The sequence below is a fragment of the Mercurialis annua genome, linkage group LG7 (genome assembly GCF_937616625.2).
Source record: "Mercurialis annua linkage group LG7, ddMerAnnu1.2, whole genome shotgun sequence".
NCBI lineage: Eukaryota > Viridiplantae > Streptophyta > Magnoliopsida > Malpighiales > Euphorbiaceae > Mercurialis > Mercurialis annua.
Genome location: NC_065576.1, coordinates 48,939,281 through 48,957,856, shown reverse-complemented (window position 1 = coordinate 48,957,856; position 18,576 = coordinate 48,939,281). Strand labels below are relative to the sequence as shown.

The following is an 18,576-nucleotide window of genomic DNA, read 5'->3' as shown; positions in this document are numbered from 1 at the left end:
TATAACGTATAGCACAATTAGGTGACTTTAGTTATAAGATAGAAAAAAGAAAAGATTAAGTTTAGGACATAATTTTGGTTAGGTCGAAAGAGAACTAGAGATACAAAGTCAAGGGTTTTTCGATACTTAATAAAGTGAGGCAGTGTGCCCTAATCGTAAACCAAAAAAGAAGAAGCAAAGAGGGTTTTGATGATAATAAATAGGAGTAATTTGCATGCATGCTCTGCTTAAAATGCCTCACACGCGCACCCAACATCACACACTCTGTCCTAAACTTCTGCTTTTCTTCTTTTAACATTCTCATAAGCTTTAGGGCATCTCCAAGGGGAGTCACCATTTTTCCCTCACTATTTTTCAATTTGGTGAATTTTCACCAAATTTACTCCAATGGTCATCACCAAATTCTTCACCAAAAAACATACTTTTTTACTTTTTAATAAAATAATCATTTTTAATTCTTAACATTTTATACACTTTTTACCAATTACACCCACAAACTTATTTATGCTCATATTCATCCGAATTATAGTATTATTTATATCTAAAAAAATAAATTGCTATTAATTTTTTTAATTATGAATATCTTATAAAATTTAATTTATATTAAAATTATTTAAAATGAACATTACATTAATTTATTTAAATTAACATAATAAAAAGACTAAAATAAACATTACATTAATTTATTTAAATTAACACAACATAAAAACTAAAATTAACGAAAACATAAATCAATCCTCATAATGACAAGATAAATACATTCAATGTAAAAACAGTACAATTTTTTTCTATGTAATGTTTTTATATTATTGTCTCGTAAAATTATTTATTTAATGTTTTTATATTATTGTCTCATAAAATTAATTATGTAATATTTTCTTAATTGTCTCATAAAATTATTCATGTAAGATTTTTATGTTATTGTTTTATAAAATTATTCATGTAATATATTTATATCATTGTCTCGTTAAATTATTTAAAAAGTAAGTAATTAATTAAATACAACTACAAACAAATTATATGTACTAAAACGTAAATCAACCACATTATTATATTCAAAAAGTGAAATGGTGAAGGAAAAATTCCTTCACCATTTTTGATGAAAGAGAGTGTGAGGGAGTCACCAAAATGCATTTTGATGACTCCCTTGGAGATGGGGAGTCATCAATTCCCATTTTGATGACTCCCCTTGGAGATGGTCTTAGGATCTACCAATTCTTTTCTATCACAAATTAGGTACTATTATTTTAATAATTAATTATTCCATGTTATATTTATAATAAATTAATAAAATATTTAAGATGTTAACTTTTTTATGACAAATATATAATTTATACATCCTATTAATTTATTGTAAAACTAAAATAAAAATGACGGATACGTGATATAATTACTCCAAATTGAGAGTCTCGAGCTCAAATTTAGAATATAAGCTAATATGTTCTTTTTTCTTTTCAAAAAATATTGATTAAATATTTACGTGTATCACTACATTTTAGTAGAAAATACACGTAAATATTGATTAATTTTTTTTTTGTCAGAGGTGGAAATCGATTTTTGGAGTCTTATGTTAGTTGTTAGTTATCGAGGCGTGATTCGAACCCACAACCTCTCGATTTACTTAGAGACGCCTTAACCATTCAGGTTAGGCCCACGTTGTCAAATATTGATTAAATTTCGTTATTGTACTTCTGTGATGATCTATAGAGACTAGAGAGTATGATCTTGAAAGGGGGCTGTCGATGAGAACATGCTGATTGTCAGAGAGGAGACTTCAAAAGATTGACAGAGATAAAGCCACGCGGTACTACCTTAGTCTACACCATGCATCATATTTATATGCACAGTGAAGTAGAAATTATTCAATTATAGCAACACATTTCTGATTTTATTTTTTATATATATATAGATATAAATATAATGCTGAGCTTTTCTAAGTAAAGGTCACATATACAATATTTATGTGTGTGTATGTAAAATAGTTTTAGGGTTTTGTTGTTTTCATAGAGTTGTAGGCTTGCCTGGACTTTTTTGGATCTCGAAAAGGTATGATCTTCAAAAGGTCAGATTTGTTTTCTGTTTTTTGTTCCCATTTATCAGTATATTATGTTATGGAAAACTAATTGGATAGTGTCTAATGTGTTTAAACATGCATAACGTTAATTTTTGTTAACGAATAATAAATGTGAAGGTAGTTTGATAAACTTTTATTTTATAATGATATTATGTTATCTATATATATATAGTGTATTTCAACGTTGATCGGCCCCCAACATCAATGAGATATAAAGTCAGTGTAGTAAAAAAAGCGTATCCTTAAAATGGAGTTACACAAGTGTAGGTGCGCGCGCCGAGAATCTTGATCGTTTTCAAAGATTATCTAGAACTTTATTAGCGCATTATCTTATAGATCGAAGATTCATTTTTGTTCAATTACGGACATACTATATTTTATTCAAAAATAAATACTTCATTCAAGATATCACATAGGTAACCTTATCTTAAATTATTAACAGAAGGATGAAAAAGTGTAAGCTAAATCTGAATCCACAAAGGAAAATGACGAGGGATATGCTAATGTACGATACGGATGGTTTTAATGAAAAGCCTTTGCAAATCAGATCCCAAAACTAGTACTACTATTTCCTTCTCCTTTATCAACATAAATATATATATATGCTTTCACATTTCAATTCATTCAAATTATATAAATAATTTAATACAATTTAAACAAATGTATATCGAAAATCAACATAACAAATATTATTTTATAAATAAATTTGATAAAGTAATATAGATTATTTAAATTATATAAACACCTATATAAATAAAATATTTGTAGTAAACATGACACGTGGTGCATATGCTATGATTAATCCAGCAGAAAATAAATCTTTAATTTTGTGAAGCAGCTAAAACTAATAAAATTAAAGATAAAATTAAAAACTCTTATCTGGTTAAATCTTTTGAAAGTGAATTTAAAATTTTATTTAAATTTTATTCAATAGTTGGTCCGTTTTTGAAATGCCACAATGAATCAACCGACTGTTAATAGAAATAATTTTAGAATAATAAAATTTTATAACAATTATTTTTTTAAATAACAGACTAATAATTTTTTTCATTTAGGAGATGGGATTTCAAGTGAAATATTTGGAAGATAAGAGATTTTTTGAAATGAATTCTTATAATATCTTTTATGACGAAAGTAAACAATAGGGTTCAGTTAAGTTTCGACCATTTTAATTTTTTCAATCAAATTAGTTTCTTAATTTTTATGAAGCGTAATTTCTTTTACCATGAACGACGAAGGCTGTAATAATTTGATGTAACATCCTGTCCATATAAATAAATATGAAACGGATGTACTCCCCCGTCACAATAGAATTGTTCACTTTAAAAAATATTTTTATCCCAAAACTCTTATCCACTTTTAAAAAATAACTAACTTTTTCTACTATCAATGGATCTCACTTTCAGGCAGGAACTATAGAAAACTCTGGGAAACAATTTGTGCACCGTTTGAATTGATGGATTCTAAACAATGCATGGATTTGGACAAAATCCATCGTTTGCCTAAAAAAAATTAATAGAATCCATGAATTTATAAATTCTTTCATTTTCTACAATCCATCATTTTTAAGGGTTTTGATTTCCCACCTACTAGGTGGGAAAGTTCAAAACCACCATTTTTTTTTATAGATGATGGATTGTTATACTATTTATTATTTTTCATAGATAATATTAAAAATCCATTGATTTTTTATCTTGAGAATTATGGAAGACAAGAAACAAAAGGATATTCAACAACACTGAAATCGACTCAGTTGGTGGATTACTACAAGATTTACAATCATGATTTCTCTTATTCAGGAAACGATGTTTACAGAAATTTAAGTTTCTTTTGTAATAATTCAGACCTTGTTTAATCTTTTTTAAAGGTTTCTTTGCTAATCATGTTTTTGTGATTGAGCTAATATATCCATTATTTATCAAAAAAAAAAAACTAATTTTTATACTCAATTTTTCTATATTAGCTACTCCCTCCGTCCCATTTAAGAAGGGACATATTCCATTTTTATTTGTCCCATTTAAGAAGGTCATATCGTGTTTTTTGTGCCAATTTATATGATTTTTCCTTTTTTATCCCCTTTTCTCTTTCCATAATTAATGACTATTAGCCTTTACACAAAATACAACACTATCATAAATAGGGGTAAAATAAGAAAACACTATAATAATTAATGCTTTCTTAATACTCCCTCCGTCCCGTAAAGATAGAAAAAGTACCACCTTTTTTTGTCCCATAAAAATAGAAAAAGTGAAGTTAGTTAAGTTAAAAATTATCAAAATACCCCTACATGCTTATCATAAAACATTAAATGCATATTTTGAAAAGATAAATAAATGAGTTGTAAGTGCTATAATTAGTAAAGTGATTTTGGAAAATGTGCATAACTAATTGATTACAAAGGGTAATTTAGACAAATTATCACAAGTTACCTATAAATAACTATTTTCTTAATTCTTGTAAAATGGGTGCTTTTTCTATCTTTACGGGACGGAGGGAGTATATGTGAAAAAGTCATTTGTCCCTTCTTAAACGGGACGGAGGGAGTATTTAAAATCCACTAATAAGTAAATTAAAAATAAATTGCAAGTAAACTCTATATTAAATAGGTGTATGACAAGAAAAATAAGGAAATTTTTACAAAATCCATAAGTAATAATTGTTTTTCTTAAACTGTGTGATAAAGGCAAAGTGGACAATTTTATTGGGACGGAGGAAGTAGTATTTTTTAGTTAAATAGTACTTTTTACTTTCTTATATTATTTGAACTCAATCAGATTTAATTTAGAGAGAAAACATACCTAGAATGTCAATTTTTCTATTGAAACAAAAAGAATTCTGAGAATATAAAAAGGGTTATCAATATTAATTCCAACAGCATCGGAAAATGCTAGGGTTTAAGAAATGGGACAACAACAACAGTCGTTTTAATTAAGACATTCTCTATTTTTTTAATATTTTTAATAAAAATTTTAGGGCAAAAGTTGTAAGAAATAAAATAGAAAAAGCTGAAAAACTATTGATTATATGTTTGCTGACAGGATCTCTTCTTGTCGTTAAAATCTTCAATTTCTCTGTTTTGGCGTCTCCGCCTTAATTAATATCCCAAACATCTTCTTCTACAATTTCATTACTGATACTTTAGGGACTAAGCCTGAAGTGACTACATCAAATACTTTCTTCTTTAATTTTGTATTTTGTATTTTGCATTTCAATTATATTTTCAATCCGGCTCTCGAACTTATGTTTCAGAATCAAATAATCATTTTGATTTTTTTAGTCAATTACACCTCAATCTTTCTTAATTTAGATCTAGTAATTCATAATCTCTATATGTTAAATCCGTGACTTATTTGATCCAAGACACGAGTTTTATAATTTAATTGACTAAAAAAGGTAAAGGTGATTTAATTAATCCCGAAATAAAAAAATTAGAATTAATTTATTTAACTCTAAAATACAAATTTAAAAATGAAAATATGGATGATTAATTTAAAAAAATTGGGGTCATTTTTTTTTTGATTTTTTTAAATACATCAAAAGTTTTTAAAGTTTAAAAATCTATAGTAATTTAGAAATTTTATTATAATTCTGTTCAATGTTTTTATTAATTTAAATGTATCAATTTTCATTTTAGTACAATATTTATTCGCTTTTATTCGTCTTTTCTATTCATTTTTAGTTTTAAAATATGCTTCTTAGTTACTTCAACGTCCACCGAAACTTAGAATTTAAAATTAATTTGTGATGTTATTTATATTTTTTTAATAATAAGTTAAAATTTTGTAATTCGGAAAAATGAGTCTTACTAAATAATATAGAAATCCAACTGAAAAATGATACATATATAATTAAAAAAATATATAGAACTGTGACGAAGTTATCAAATTAGAGTAGATTTACAAATTTAAACTTTTTCGAAAAATTAATAAAAAAATAAAAAAAATTGGTTTTTGACACCATAAAATGTAAAATTAAAAAAGGACTAGTGAGTCATAAAAAAACAATTGAAATAAAACGATAACAGAAAGAAATAATACCAAAAAAATAAAGAGTAGTTGAAAATATTCAGCGACCGATGATATATTAAAATAATTGTTAATTCTTTTTTTAGTTTTGTCTTCGTGTAAAATGCTAGACTGTATAGAAATTTGTCAAATCAAAAACTTGCATGAATATTTTTCTTTTGGTTCATGGTAAATAAAATATTCTAAACGAATTTTATTTAGGAGATGACACTTTTAAGCGTTTTATATTCAAATTTTTTTTATAAAAGAAAAAACTATAATTTTAAATTATAAACAAATTATAAATTAGAAGAATGTCTATCAATTTACACGTTAGCCCTATGAAGATTCAAAAGAATACTTTTAAATACTTAAATGAAAAGTTCTATACTATGTTTAGGAAGGCAAAGATGAAATAAATTTGTTAGTTAGAATTCGAAGCTTAGTTAGAGGAACAATTTAACCTAAAAACTAAAACCCATTAAAGAAGAGCTACAATAAATCACTTTTTTGAAAAATGTTAAAGCCCTTTATGAGACAGACAACTCCATGTGATCATCAAACTCATTGTTTTCAAACCCTAACCATCAATTTATTGCCCTAAACAATAATCCATCTATAGAACTTGCACAAATATTACATGTATAAAACTATAAATACATATCCATTGACGGAAATTAAAATTAAGAAAATCCAAAGTTGGAAAAACATTTTCTGAGTGCCGCCAGTGCAATCATTCAGAATTATAATTATAAGACACAGAAGGTGTTTATATACTCTTCAACTTCCTAGAAAATTTTACAAGAAAATTTATGCTTTAAATCGAACCGGTGGTCAAACCGATATGGCCACCGGTTCATAATTTTAACCGACGATTTAATTAAAAAAATATACAACATATTTTCTTAAAATATATAGATCTAAATATTTAAAATTTAAACTTATACATAAAATTCAAACTACTATATAGCAAATGGATCATTCACCTGTATATTATTATAATTTAACCGGTTTAATAATGATCTTAATGTTTTCGATTTTTTTACGGTTTAAAAAGACTGAGCTACAAATTTGATATTTAGAGAAGAATTAAATCGAACTTACAATTTGCAATCAAATTATATGAATATTAAACAAGTATACATTTTTACTCTTAAAATTATGAAAATTAAGCTCGAGTCTTTACAACATTCTCTTGATTAAATGATTGTTTATCATTTTTAAAGCGATTTTAAAGAAATGAGTTATTCCCAAAGCACATTAAACTTTGAACCTAATAAAAGAAAAGATCAAATTAGTAAATATAATTACTACTCCTAACTGTATCATTAAAAAACTTACATCAATCATATTCTGAAGAACCCAAAAACACTCTCAAATCTCTACTAATGTTGACATTCTAAAGAACGTAGTAATATTCTCTCTACCCTTTGATTGCATCTCGGAAATAGCCTACACCCATTACTCTGATGTGTAAGCTGTCATCACTAGCAATTTACAAAAACCAGACATTTCTCATACTTGAATAGTGACAAGTAACTAATTGATACTTAATTTTATCTCGACTAAACCACATTTTGCTTCCTACTAACATTCCTCCCAATTTATGCCCATAGTAATTGGGCTGATTTTGTTTATCATCATGCCAATTATTTTTTTTTTCTTAAAGAAATATGACGTGGATATCAAAATAAACATTGTTACAACGTTCAAATCAATATTTGTTTTCAGAAAATTGCTTGGTGTAATTTAAAATTACGAAATTTCTAAAGTTGATGTCCGGTATTGCCAAACTTGAGATTTTCATGTAAAAATCGCAAAATACTCTAAAGTTCATGTTTTATTAAACAAGTAAATCTTAAAAATAATAGATTATATAGTTAGAAGATTGTTTTAGTAATACCCTTAATTATTCATAGAATATGTTTCTTTTCTATAAATAGTACTCTAATTATAAAATACGTCAAATGCATGCTTAATACCAATACAAATTAGATAAAAATTTACATCATAGTTTAAAAATTAACATTCATTTTTTTTAGAAATATTTTTTAAAAAATTTCTTTAAATATGAAACTAGAGTAGTTTTTACAAAAAACAAAAAGAAAACGATCCATGCAGTAATGGATTATTCACTTTCCAGCCCCCACAAACTTTTATTAAATTATTATATGTCAAATCCTATAAATACCATAGACAGTCCAGAGGCCATATAACCTCAACACTCTCATTCTTAAATTTAAGAAACCCTTATTTTCTTGAATTTTTTGGCCTCATTTCTTCGTAAAAATCTTGTTTCCTTTCTTCTTTCTTGAACATCTATCAACATTTTAACGTCCCATAATGGAAGAAGCACTAAGGAGGCTTAACGGAACGACCCAAATTCAAGAACCCCTATTCCCAACCATCACCGACAACCCTAGAAAAACCACAACCACACCCGTCACCACCTCCACAAACAAGCGGTCACTTAAAGAAACCGCCACCGCCGCCGCCTCCGCCACTACTATGAGGTACCGTGGAGTCCGTAGAAGACCATGGGGCCGTTACGCAGCTGAAATCAGAGACCCCCAGTCTAAAGAAAGACGTTGGCTCGGCACATTCGACACTGCAGAAGAAGCAGCCTGTGCTTACGATTGTGCAGCTCGAGCCATGCGTGGAGTCAAAGCTCGCACTAATTTTGTCTACCCGTCGGCTGATCCTCCCTCAAACCCTACAGATTACCACCATTTTCTTCCACCGTTTAAACAATCTCGTAATTCTTCTCCAAATTGGCCTTCTTTTAGCAGCAACCCTCATGAATTTTCTGCCCCTGCACCACCCAAAAATTCTTCTTTAAACATGCTTCTGTTTCGTGATTTTCTCAACCCTTCTCCCGGATCATCTTTATACGACCCGTTTCATCCAAATATAAACGGGTCTACTGCTTCTTTTCCGGTCAATCCTTCCAATATTTCCGGCAGTTTTACAGGTTCAAACTCTCTGAATTCTTTACCCCAAACTGAACACCATGGGGTTTCTGACAAGACTAATAATGTTCAAGTTGACAATTTCATGGAGTTTTTTCCTCAAGAACCTTCTGATTCAGGCCTGTTACATGAAATCATTCAAGGTTTTTTCCCAAAACCCTCCTCTGACAAGATTCATAACTCATCAGTGGTTCATAATCATACACCAGTATCTGAAATACCTTCAAATTCTGGGTTTAGAACCATCAAGAACGAGCACTTGGGTCATTATTATGATCATCACAATGGAGTAGCAGTTCCTCCTCAGTTTCAAAGCTTTCATGGAGTTAATTCACAATATGTTGATCCGTACAGAAATGATTGTCAGCTGCCACATCATCATCATCAGATTATGAATGCAGAGTCCATTATAGATGATATTTTTCAGTACCCAGATCTTATGAGTGCCTTTGCTGCTAGAGTCCAGAATGCCTGAAGACTAATTAATTAACTCTTTTTCTTAATGTTTTAATTTCATTAGCTCTGTGTTTTAATTTAGATAACCATATGATGAAATTTAGGGTTTATGAATCAAAAATTTAGTTATCTTAATGAGATTTAAGCTTGTTATGTTCTAATTACTTGATGATATATATACTAATATTTCAGTTTTTTGTTATGTATAAATATTTTGTTCATGTCCTATCAATCTTTATGTAGCTTTCCTGCATGTATATATATGTGTAAGCCCTAAAAAGCATGCTTTGTCTCTGCATGTAAATCAATTTTCATATATATATATGCTAAAGTGCTTTTCAATTTTGATCATTTTATTAAAAATGTCTCTAAAATATAATTTAAATATTTTGATCTACAAATTTTGTAAATTGAAATAAATATATTCAATTCTCAATTTAAATTCATTTTAACTTATTTTTTTAACACAATTTTCATTTTAACCCCAAATAATCTTTGTTAGACTAAATTTAATGATCATTTGTGTAAGATAGTAATTTGTAAAATCAAAAACTTGGAAAAATGAATTTTAAAAACAGTTATAATTTTTTCTCAAAAAAAAGCAGTTATAATTTAGAATTTGTATATACTTATCACAATCAAATGTCTAGATTATATTTTAAGAATATATATAAAGCTTTTTGGGTTGACATTTGAAACTGAAAAAGGTTTTATGTTTGTATTTGTTTGGCATGTACACTTAAATAGGTTCCTCTTTTCATGTAAGAAAAAAGAAGAGTACATTGGCTAAGGATCTTGTTTGTACAATTGTTTTTTTTTAAATATTTTTGTTCTGATCAGCTCAATTATCAAAGGAAGAACCCTAAAAAGGTTAAAAGTGAACCTTTTAATTTCAGTTCAAAATGCCTTTAATTTTAATTTTCTAGGGAAGTGATGATTTTGCCAGGTGGGTACTGGATATTGTCTTTAACACAAGACAAAATATTGCACCTCAATATCCAGTGGTCTCATCCATTTACAGGTTTATTCATATGTGATCGTCTGGTATTGCAAACCATTCTCTTAATAAGAAGGTTTAATCATTCAAAAGCGCCCTTTAATTTTTATTTTTTTCAATTGCATCCTAACATTGGAAAACTCTCTCAAAAACTTCCCATTTTTAACACTACTAAAATGTTTGCTTTTAGCGACGGATTTTTCCGTCGCTAAAAGCATGAAATCCGTCGGCAAAATCCTCGTCGCTAAATTTTTGGCGACGGACCAAAAAATTTGGCGACGGATTTTTCAGAAATTGCCGACGGATTTTAGCGATGGATTTAAATCCGTCGCTAATTACCGACGGATTTTAGCGACGGATTTAAATCCGTCACTAATTACCATAAAAAAAAAAATCGTAAAACAAATTATTATTATTTAATCGGTCACACACCCGTCACACTCCGTCAACCTCCGTCCCCCACCCGTCCCCCGTCGCCCTCGGTTACCCATCCGTTGCCTCCATCACCCACTCGCAATTTTTACAAACTTCCCAGTAGGTCACCCATCCTTCCCACTGCTCCCACTCATTGCTCTTTAACTTTGAAGTTCTCCCGCGCGTATCTCCACCTGAACCAGCTCAGCTTCTTGTTATATATATATATGTATTGTTATATTTAAATGTAACTAAAAATGACAAATACTTCCTCCCACATTTTAATATAATTATTTTTTATAATTAATAGTTATTTTAAATAATTATTAATGAATAAATAAATAACAATATTTTTAATATATATATTTATGTTATATTTAAATAATATTATATATAATTAAAAAAATAATAATTATTTTTTCTTTAATAATTATTTTTCTAAATAATTTTTTGATAAAAAATTTATTTAATTTAATAATTTTTTTACGATTTTTTTTATTTTTTGGTAATTAGTGACGGATTTAAATCCGTCGCTAAAATCCGTCGCTAAAAACAGATTTTGCGACGGATTTGAAATCCGTCGCTAAATACATCAAAATAATTGGCGGGAGTGTTCCCGCCAATTTAAATGACAATTTAGCGACGGATTTCAAATCCGTCGCTAAATCCGTCGGTAAAAAAAAATTAGCGACGGATTTTGAATCCGTCGCTAAAATCCGTCGGTAAAACACAGTTTTTTAGTAGTGTAAATTCTTTTTCAAGTGTACCCTAAAATATTAAAATGACCTCTTTTTCTTATGAAAAAAAATTAATTTTTATTTTATTTTTAATCTATATTCTAATTAAGCACTAATATTATTAATAATGTAAAAAATCATTCTTTCTAAAATTATATTCAATAACTTTTTAAAATTAAAACCATAAAATTGTCAATTTAGGGTACAATTAAAAAAAAAATCTAAAGGTGGGAGGATTTTGAGAGAATTTTCCTACGTCAGGGTGCAATTGGAATGAAATTTAAAGGTGTGAGGGTTTTGAGAGAGTTTTCCAACGTCAGGGTGCAATTGAAAAAAAAGTTTAAAGATGGAAGGCTTTTGAGTGATTAGGCCTAAAAAGAATTGGATTACTTATATACTTATTAAATTGAGTTTTATCTATACTATATTTAAAAGCACGGATGGGGGGAGGACAGACAAATTTACCGAATAATCATTTTCAGTTTTTACTAAATAAAGGTTTTATAGTTATTAACTAATTAGTTATTTAATTAATCACTATTATAATTAAAGTCTTAATTAGAATATGTAGCTAAATTATTTCCAATTCAGTTTTAGTATATAATAAATAACTAAATTGTCTCCAAATTATTAGCAATACCTATCTTTTAGTTTGATTTAACTAAAAAATTAAAATACTGTATTTGGTCAATATATTATTATTTAAATTTATATCTTATTATTTTTAAAGATATTATTAATAAAATTAAGTTAATTATTTAATTATGGTTATTATAAAACCAAAAGAAGAATAAATTCAGCATGGAAAAAAATTTAATAACCGAATAAATTTACTAATATGTTTATTGACGAGTTACGTTACGAGACACGTGCATAGCGCGTAACGTAACGTAATAACTCTTGTTGATTATTAGTATAGATAATTATTTTTGGATTTTATAGAGTCGGTTGTCGGAGTGATAGATATTTCAGAGGTAATTGTGTTTATTGGTTGATGTGTATTTATTTTAATTTAGTTATAGTTTTTAATTAGTTTTTAAAAATAAAAAATTTATTTGTATATTTTAAATGGAAATGAATGTAGTTTTATCTTCAGACTTAGTTTATTATTGAAAGGTTCATCCTTTAAGTAAACAAATGTCAAAAATTGAAAATTGGAGTACAATTGAAACAAAAAAAATATAAAATAGAATAAAATTTACCAGTTTTCAATGTTAGGTGAAAAAGAAATAAAAAGTCCGAATTTTTTAAGACATTAGACCATTTTTTAAATTAGTTGATGCTAAATTGTTTTGATTGCTATTATAAATTATGAAACTACAGTTTGTTGTTTTACATTTGGTAAATTTACATTTGGTTATTCTGATTTGAACTCTCATAGAGCTACATATTTATATTAATTTTGAATTCAATAAATTTTCTTTTTTCATTTAAATCTTCCATGTCTGTGGTGATTTTTTTCTTCCTAAAATTTCACAGACATCAATTGACCTATCTTTTCTGCATATTAATTGTTAACTCTACGACCATGCTTAAGTTTAATAAATTATTTTTAATTATAGAAAATTAATAATTTCATCAATTTTTTTATAGGTCATTCAAATTTTATATTGCGACCCAAAATTCAAATTATTTAAGCAATTAAAATGTTGAGTTTCTTTATAAATTTATGTCATGTTAATAAAAATCAATGTGATCGGATTTTTAAATGTAAATGAACAAAGAGAGAATATACTATTTTTACTATTGAAATCTATACATATTTGTTTGCAGAAGAATTAGTACAATGACCGCATAATTTAAAACAGTCTTTTAAAAAGAAAAACAACCATGCAATTTTTGTCTCTGCAGCAATTCAACACATATTTTACAATAAAAAGGGACTGATTTTATTGGCAATTGCCAAAGAACTAGATCGCACAAAAATATTTGATGAATATGGTAACATATAAGAAATATGGTATCCGCATTTCATTACAAGAAGTGAAATAGTTGCAGACAAATTTGTAAAGAAATAAAAAAGTTCATTAAAGAGATAAAGAAAAAATATTGGTACAAAAAATGATTAAGAAAATATAACGTAAAAATCGAATTGTGGGTATTTATTATTTGGATTATTAGAATAGACGTTAGTTCTTTTTGTTTAGTTAGTTCATAATTATAAATTAAATTTTATGACTTATTTATATTATTATTTTTAAAATTTAGTCATATTTAAAATTATATTTAAATTTGATTCCGCGCAAATGCGCGGGCTTTCGACTAGTGACTGTATACTACACAATATTTATGCCTCTTGTTTTGCACGAGAAACGAACAGTAATTTGTATAATAAAATTATTAATGATGATCATAATATATGGTCCTCAATACCAATAAATTAAGAGCATGGAAAATTATTATAACTATGACAGAAATGGAATGAAAATAATGTTTGATCGGTTTTTCATATATTTTTAATTAAGGTCAAATTTGTTTCAATTGCAAATACATTTAGCATATACATGATCAAATTCTATAAATATTAAATGAAATTAGACCCTGCACTTAAAAATAAAAATATTTAAATATACACTTATCCATAAAAACATTATATACATATATATACTTAATTAACTTTTTCTTGGATAATACTTGTCTGACCAAAAATATTTACAAAAGTACATATTTAAATTTTTGTTAAGAATTTAAATTTTTTGGATTTAGTTTTTATGGTGGTTGTGGCGGTTGTGGTCCACAGTGGCCCAAGCTGAGATCGGTGGTCAGATGGCAGAAATTGGGGGTCAATGGTGACAGACGATTTCTGCTGGTAACTATCATTGTACATAGAATAAAAATAAATCTTAAGTGGAAGAAATTTTCAACTGGTAAATAGATTAGGGAGAAAAAGTTTGAGGCCCTATGAAAATGGCTCTCTTTCACTAAAAAGACGCGGTACTCATTAGCGAGTGTCTGGTGACCAACGATTCCGGATTTTGTTGTCTTTCTTTCATAGTCTACATTTGTCCGCCCAGATGGTTGATGTTGCCATCAAGTTGGGTCACTCGATCCTTTAGGTGGCGTATTTGTCAAAGGTTAAGGTGGCAGCGGGGTAGAAATTGGGCTGGCGATCGGAAGTGGTCAGAGTTTAGAGTTGGTTTATGATCGAATTGTTTGTAGTTGTTTTAATTTTTATATATTTAATTTTTTTTATTAATTATATATTTTTCATAAAAAAAAGTCTATCTGTATTTCATAATTATATTTACATTTTTTGGAATATTCTTCAGAAAATTCCTACATTTAATTAGTATTCGGACTTTAGTATTGAAAAGCATGTCCAAACCAGATTGGGCCAAGCTTGAAATTGTATATGGAGTAGTAAAACCAGATTGGATTTTCAATTCGAATTCCTCCAAGGTCCGGCCCATGATTAAATCTAATTTTGACCAAGGATGGATGCTTTGGTCCTCCAACCAAATGTATATATTATTAATTTTTTGTTTGCAAAGTGTAATATAGTGCCTAAATTTAAAATTTCTATCTTCTAGTCCCTCTCAAATTTTGAAATATGTATTTTGCTCACTTCTAATTTAATTAAACATCCCCGATATTTTAATTAAATATTTTTGTTTATATAAAATTTATATTAATTGACATCCACGAGAATGTCTGCCATGATAATGAGGGCCCTCTTTGGTAGCTTTTTTTCCCCTTCTTCTCATGAATCATGATTTAAAGTTATAAAACAAATGAAGATAAATAGAGTTATTGAAGATATATAAAAAGAAAAGATAATAAGAGATAGAAGTAGTACCTTGTATTAATTGATGATTTCTTTTTTTTTTCTTTTCTAAAATATATAGTGGTTGAAGCATTAACAAAAGTGGTAAAGATGTAGGTAGGATGTTGATCGATGGAGCTAAGATTATTGCACCCGTGAAAGAAAGTGATATGCATAATTCATTATCCTCCACCTTTTGATATATACATATATTAATATTATTATCGTATGATATCCCGAGTCACTATCTCGGTTAACCTGATTGGAACCGAATGAATTCTGTGTGACGGTAAAATTTTAAATTTGAGAGGAAATTGTTTTTAATAGATTTAAACTTTATGGTGTCAAAAAATTAAACTTTTAGACTTTTTACAAACTTATCCAAAAAAATTAAAGTTTGCATCTATCCCAATTTGATAAGTTCATGGAAATTCTATCCAATATTTTCAAATCAATTTAATTATTTCAAACTTTTAGTTGATTTTTTATACTAACTCCTTAATTGGAAAAATATATTTTCCAAATTTGTAAAATTTAATTCCTATTCCAAAAAAAAAATCAAAAACAACGTCTAATCAAACTATAAATTCTCTAATTTTCAGTTGTTAGAAAAAGAAAATAAATTGCAAGCTAAAAATGAAAATACAAGTAAATATAGCAAATATGTATCATATTGAGACGAAAATTTAATACAACTAAATTGATTGAAATAATTGAATAAAATTACAACGAAATTGTCGAATTTATTAATTGCAAATTTTGAAATAATTTGATAAATTTACATAATGACGAAAAGATTTAATTTCTTGGCACATTATGCTAAAAATTTGAAGTTGTTCCGTATTTGATTAGTATTTATATTTAGATCTGTAATCACGATCTTTGTTAAAAGAAAAGAAAAGTCCTCGTCGCTCCATCCCAACCCGTTAGTATTATCAGTTATCACCACTATATTTAAAAGGCTTTACGTGCCTTTTTTCATGAGTAGATTTACCATTTCAATCTCTTTAATAATGTCACTATACTTATATATCTACCTTTCTAAAGGTCACAAACTTTAACAATTTTCGCCAATCTTGATATCCTATAAAATTTTTTATGAAAAGGAATGGAGAGCAAGGAGATGATGAACAACAATAACATGAAGGTAGAGATACCAATTTCTGATCAATCCGAAAGTGTTACCAAGTTTCAACTGACTCCAACTCATCAACTTACTAGACAAACAAGTGCTACCAAGAATTCCTGCCTATGTTCTCCTACTTCTCATGCCGGTTCATTCCGGTGTAGGCTTCACCGCTGTCCGAGCCTCCAACGTACGAAAAGCAACGACTGCGACTCGCTCCGAGACTCCGGTGCTAGTAAGGTTAATATTGCCATACCTGATGCTACTGCTACTAGTTGAACTTGAAACCCGACTTCACATAATTGTGTGTGAAGTTCAAATAGTGTGTGCGGGTGTGCGTGTGTATTTCGAATCCTAATTTCTACACAATTATATGCTATTTTCAAGAGAATATAAATTTTATGCTGTATGATCATAGTTTATTAATTGTTATAATAGTATTGTTGCAGAAATATTTATATTTTTGTAGTCTTTTCTGAAAATGTTATGCAATAAGATGTTAAACTTTTAAAGTAGTTGAATTCCTATATCTACTGTCTTATAAAGAAAATATTAAATTACTGAGTTACCAAACAAGTAGTGTTAAACTGATTTATCCGTGGACTTGACAATTTTTGTAGACTATAATATATAGTATAGGCTTGAATTAGTTTTTAATAATTAATGATTCCAGTAATTAATTTTGGACCCATTTCTTATTGAACTCTATGAAGGTTAGTCTTGCAATCAAATAATTAAATAAAGGCCATCAAAGGCAAATTTTAAACTCCTACCATTTGATTTATATTTGGAAAAAGAATCAACTCGTTTTCTGATAAATTGATAGCAATGGTTCAATTAGATCACAAGGGTTTGAAATCTTTATCTTGAAACTCGAAATCAGTGTTTGCACAGTCGTTGTATAATTTTTCGTTTTTCAAATGAAGCTAACACTACTAAAATCCTGTCATTTATACGTTTAGCGACGGATTACCGACGGATTAAATCCGTCGTTAAATTATTAAGCGACGGAAAAAAAATTAGCGACAAAATTTTAAACATTTAGCGACAGATTTTAGCGACGGATTTAAATCCGTCACTAAATGTTTTAAATTAAAAAAATAATAAAATAATAAAATAATTTTTTTAATTAAACCATAAAATGAAAATTATATTATTTAATCTACACACCATAATCAAACCACCCGCGCTAGGTCATCCACCGTCACTACTCCATGAATTTTAAACATTTAGCGACAGATTGACAGATTTAAATCAGACACTAAATGTTTTAAATTATGAAAAATAAAAAAAATAATTTTTTTAATTAAATCATAAAATGAAAATTATATTATTTAATCTATCACACACCATAATCCAACCACCCTCGCTAGTCATCCACCATCTCTATCGGATGATTTTTGCAAACTTCCTAATAAGTCACTCATCCTTCCATTGCTCCCACTCAATCCTTTTTAACCCATCCCTCCATTGCTCCCAGTAACTTCCCGAAGGTCTGTTCTTGAACAAACCCCCGTTGGGTCTGTTCAAGAACAAACCCCCGTTGGGTCTATTCAGATCTGAACAGACCCACCACGGTGGGTCTGTCGTCGGGCCGATTAAAATAAATTATTTTTTTCAAAAAATATTTAAAATATTTATTATGTAAAAAAATATTTTAAATATTTATTTAATTTTTGAACGGATAATTTTCCGGCAATAAATGACGGTGGCCGGAAAAAGTGGATGGTAGTGGCCGGAAATAATGAGTTGCGATTTTCGGTTGAGTAATTTGATTTAGTTGGGTGGATAAAATTATTTGATTTTGTTTAGGTTGGTTGAGGTTGATTAAATAAAATAAAAATTAATTATTTATTTAATTTTTAAACGAATTTTTTCGGCGATGGATTAGTGTTAGTGGCCGGAAAAAAGGTGGCAGTGGGTGGCGGTTTTCAGTTGAGTAGTTTGATATTGATATTTAAATTTAGAAGATGGTGAAATGTGTTAAAAAAATTGTAAATATAAAATTGATAAAGTTTTTAAACATTAAGGATTTT

At 28.0% G+C, this 18,576-nt stretch overlaps 1 protein-coding gene across 1 annotated transcript; it reads left to right on the top strand.

Moving 5' to 3' along the window:
• Positions 1–8,308: 8,308 nt before the first annotated feature.
• On the top strand, positions 8,309–9,601 carry LOC126656462 (ethylene-responsive transcription factor ESR2-like). The gene has a single exon (XM_050351039.2). The coding sequence runs from the start codon at positions 8,422–8,424 to the stop codon at positions 9,520–9,522; it is 1,101 nt and encodes a 366-aa protein (XP_050206996.1). The 5' UTR covers positions 8,309–8,421; the 3' UTR covers positions 9,523–9,601.
• The last annotated feature ends 8,975 nt before the right edge of the window (positions 9,602–18,576 follow it).

What these genes read in the sequence shown, in the direction of transcription:
- LOC126656462 (XM_050351039.2), top strand. Translation starts at nt 8,422, where the DNA reads ATGGAAGAAGCACTAAGGAGGCTTAACGGAACGACCCAAATTCAAGAA.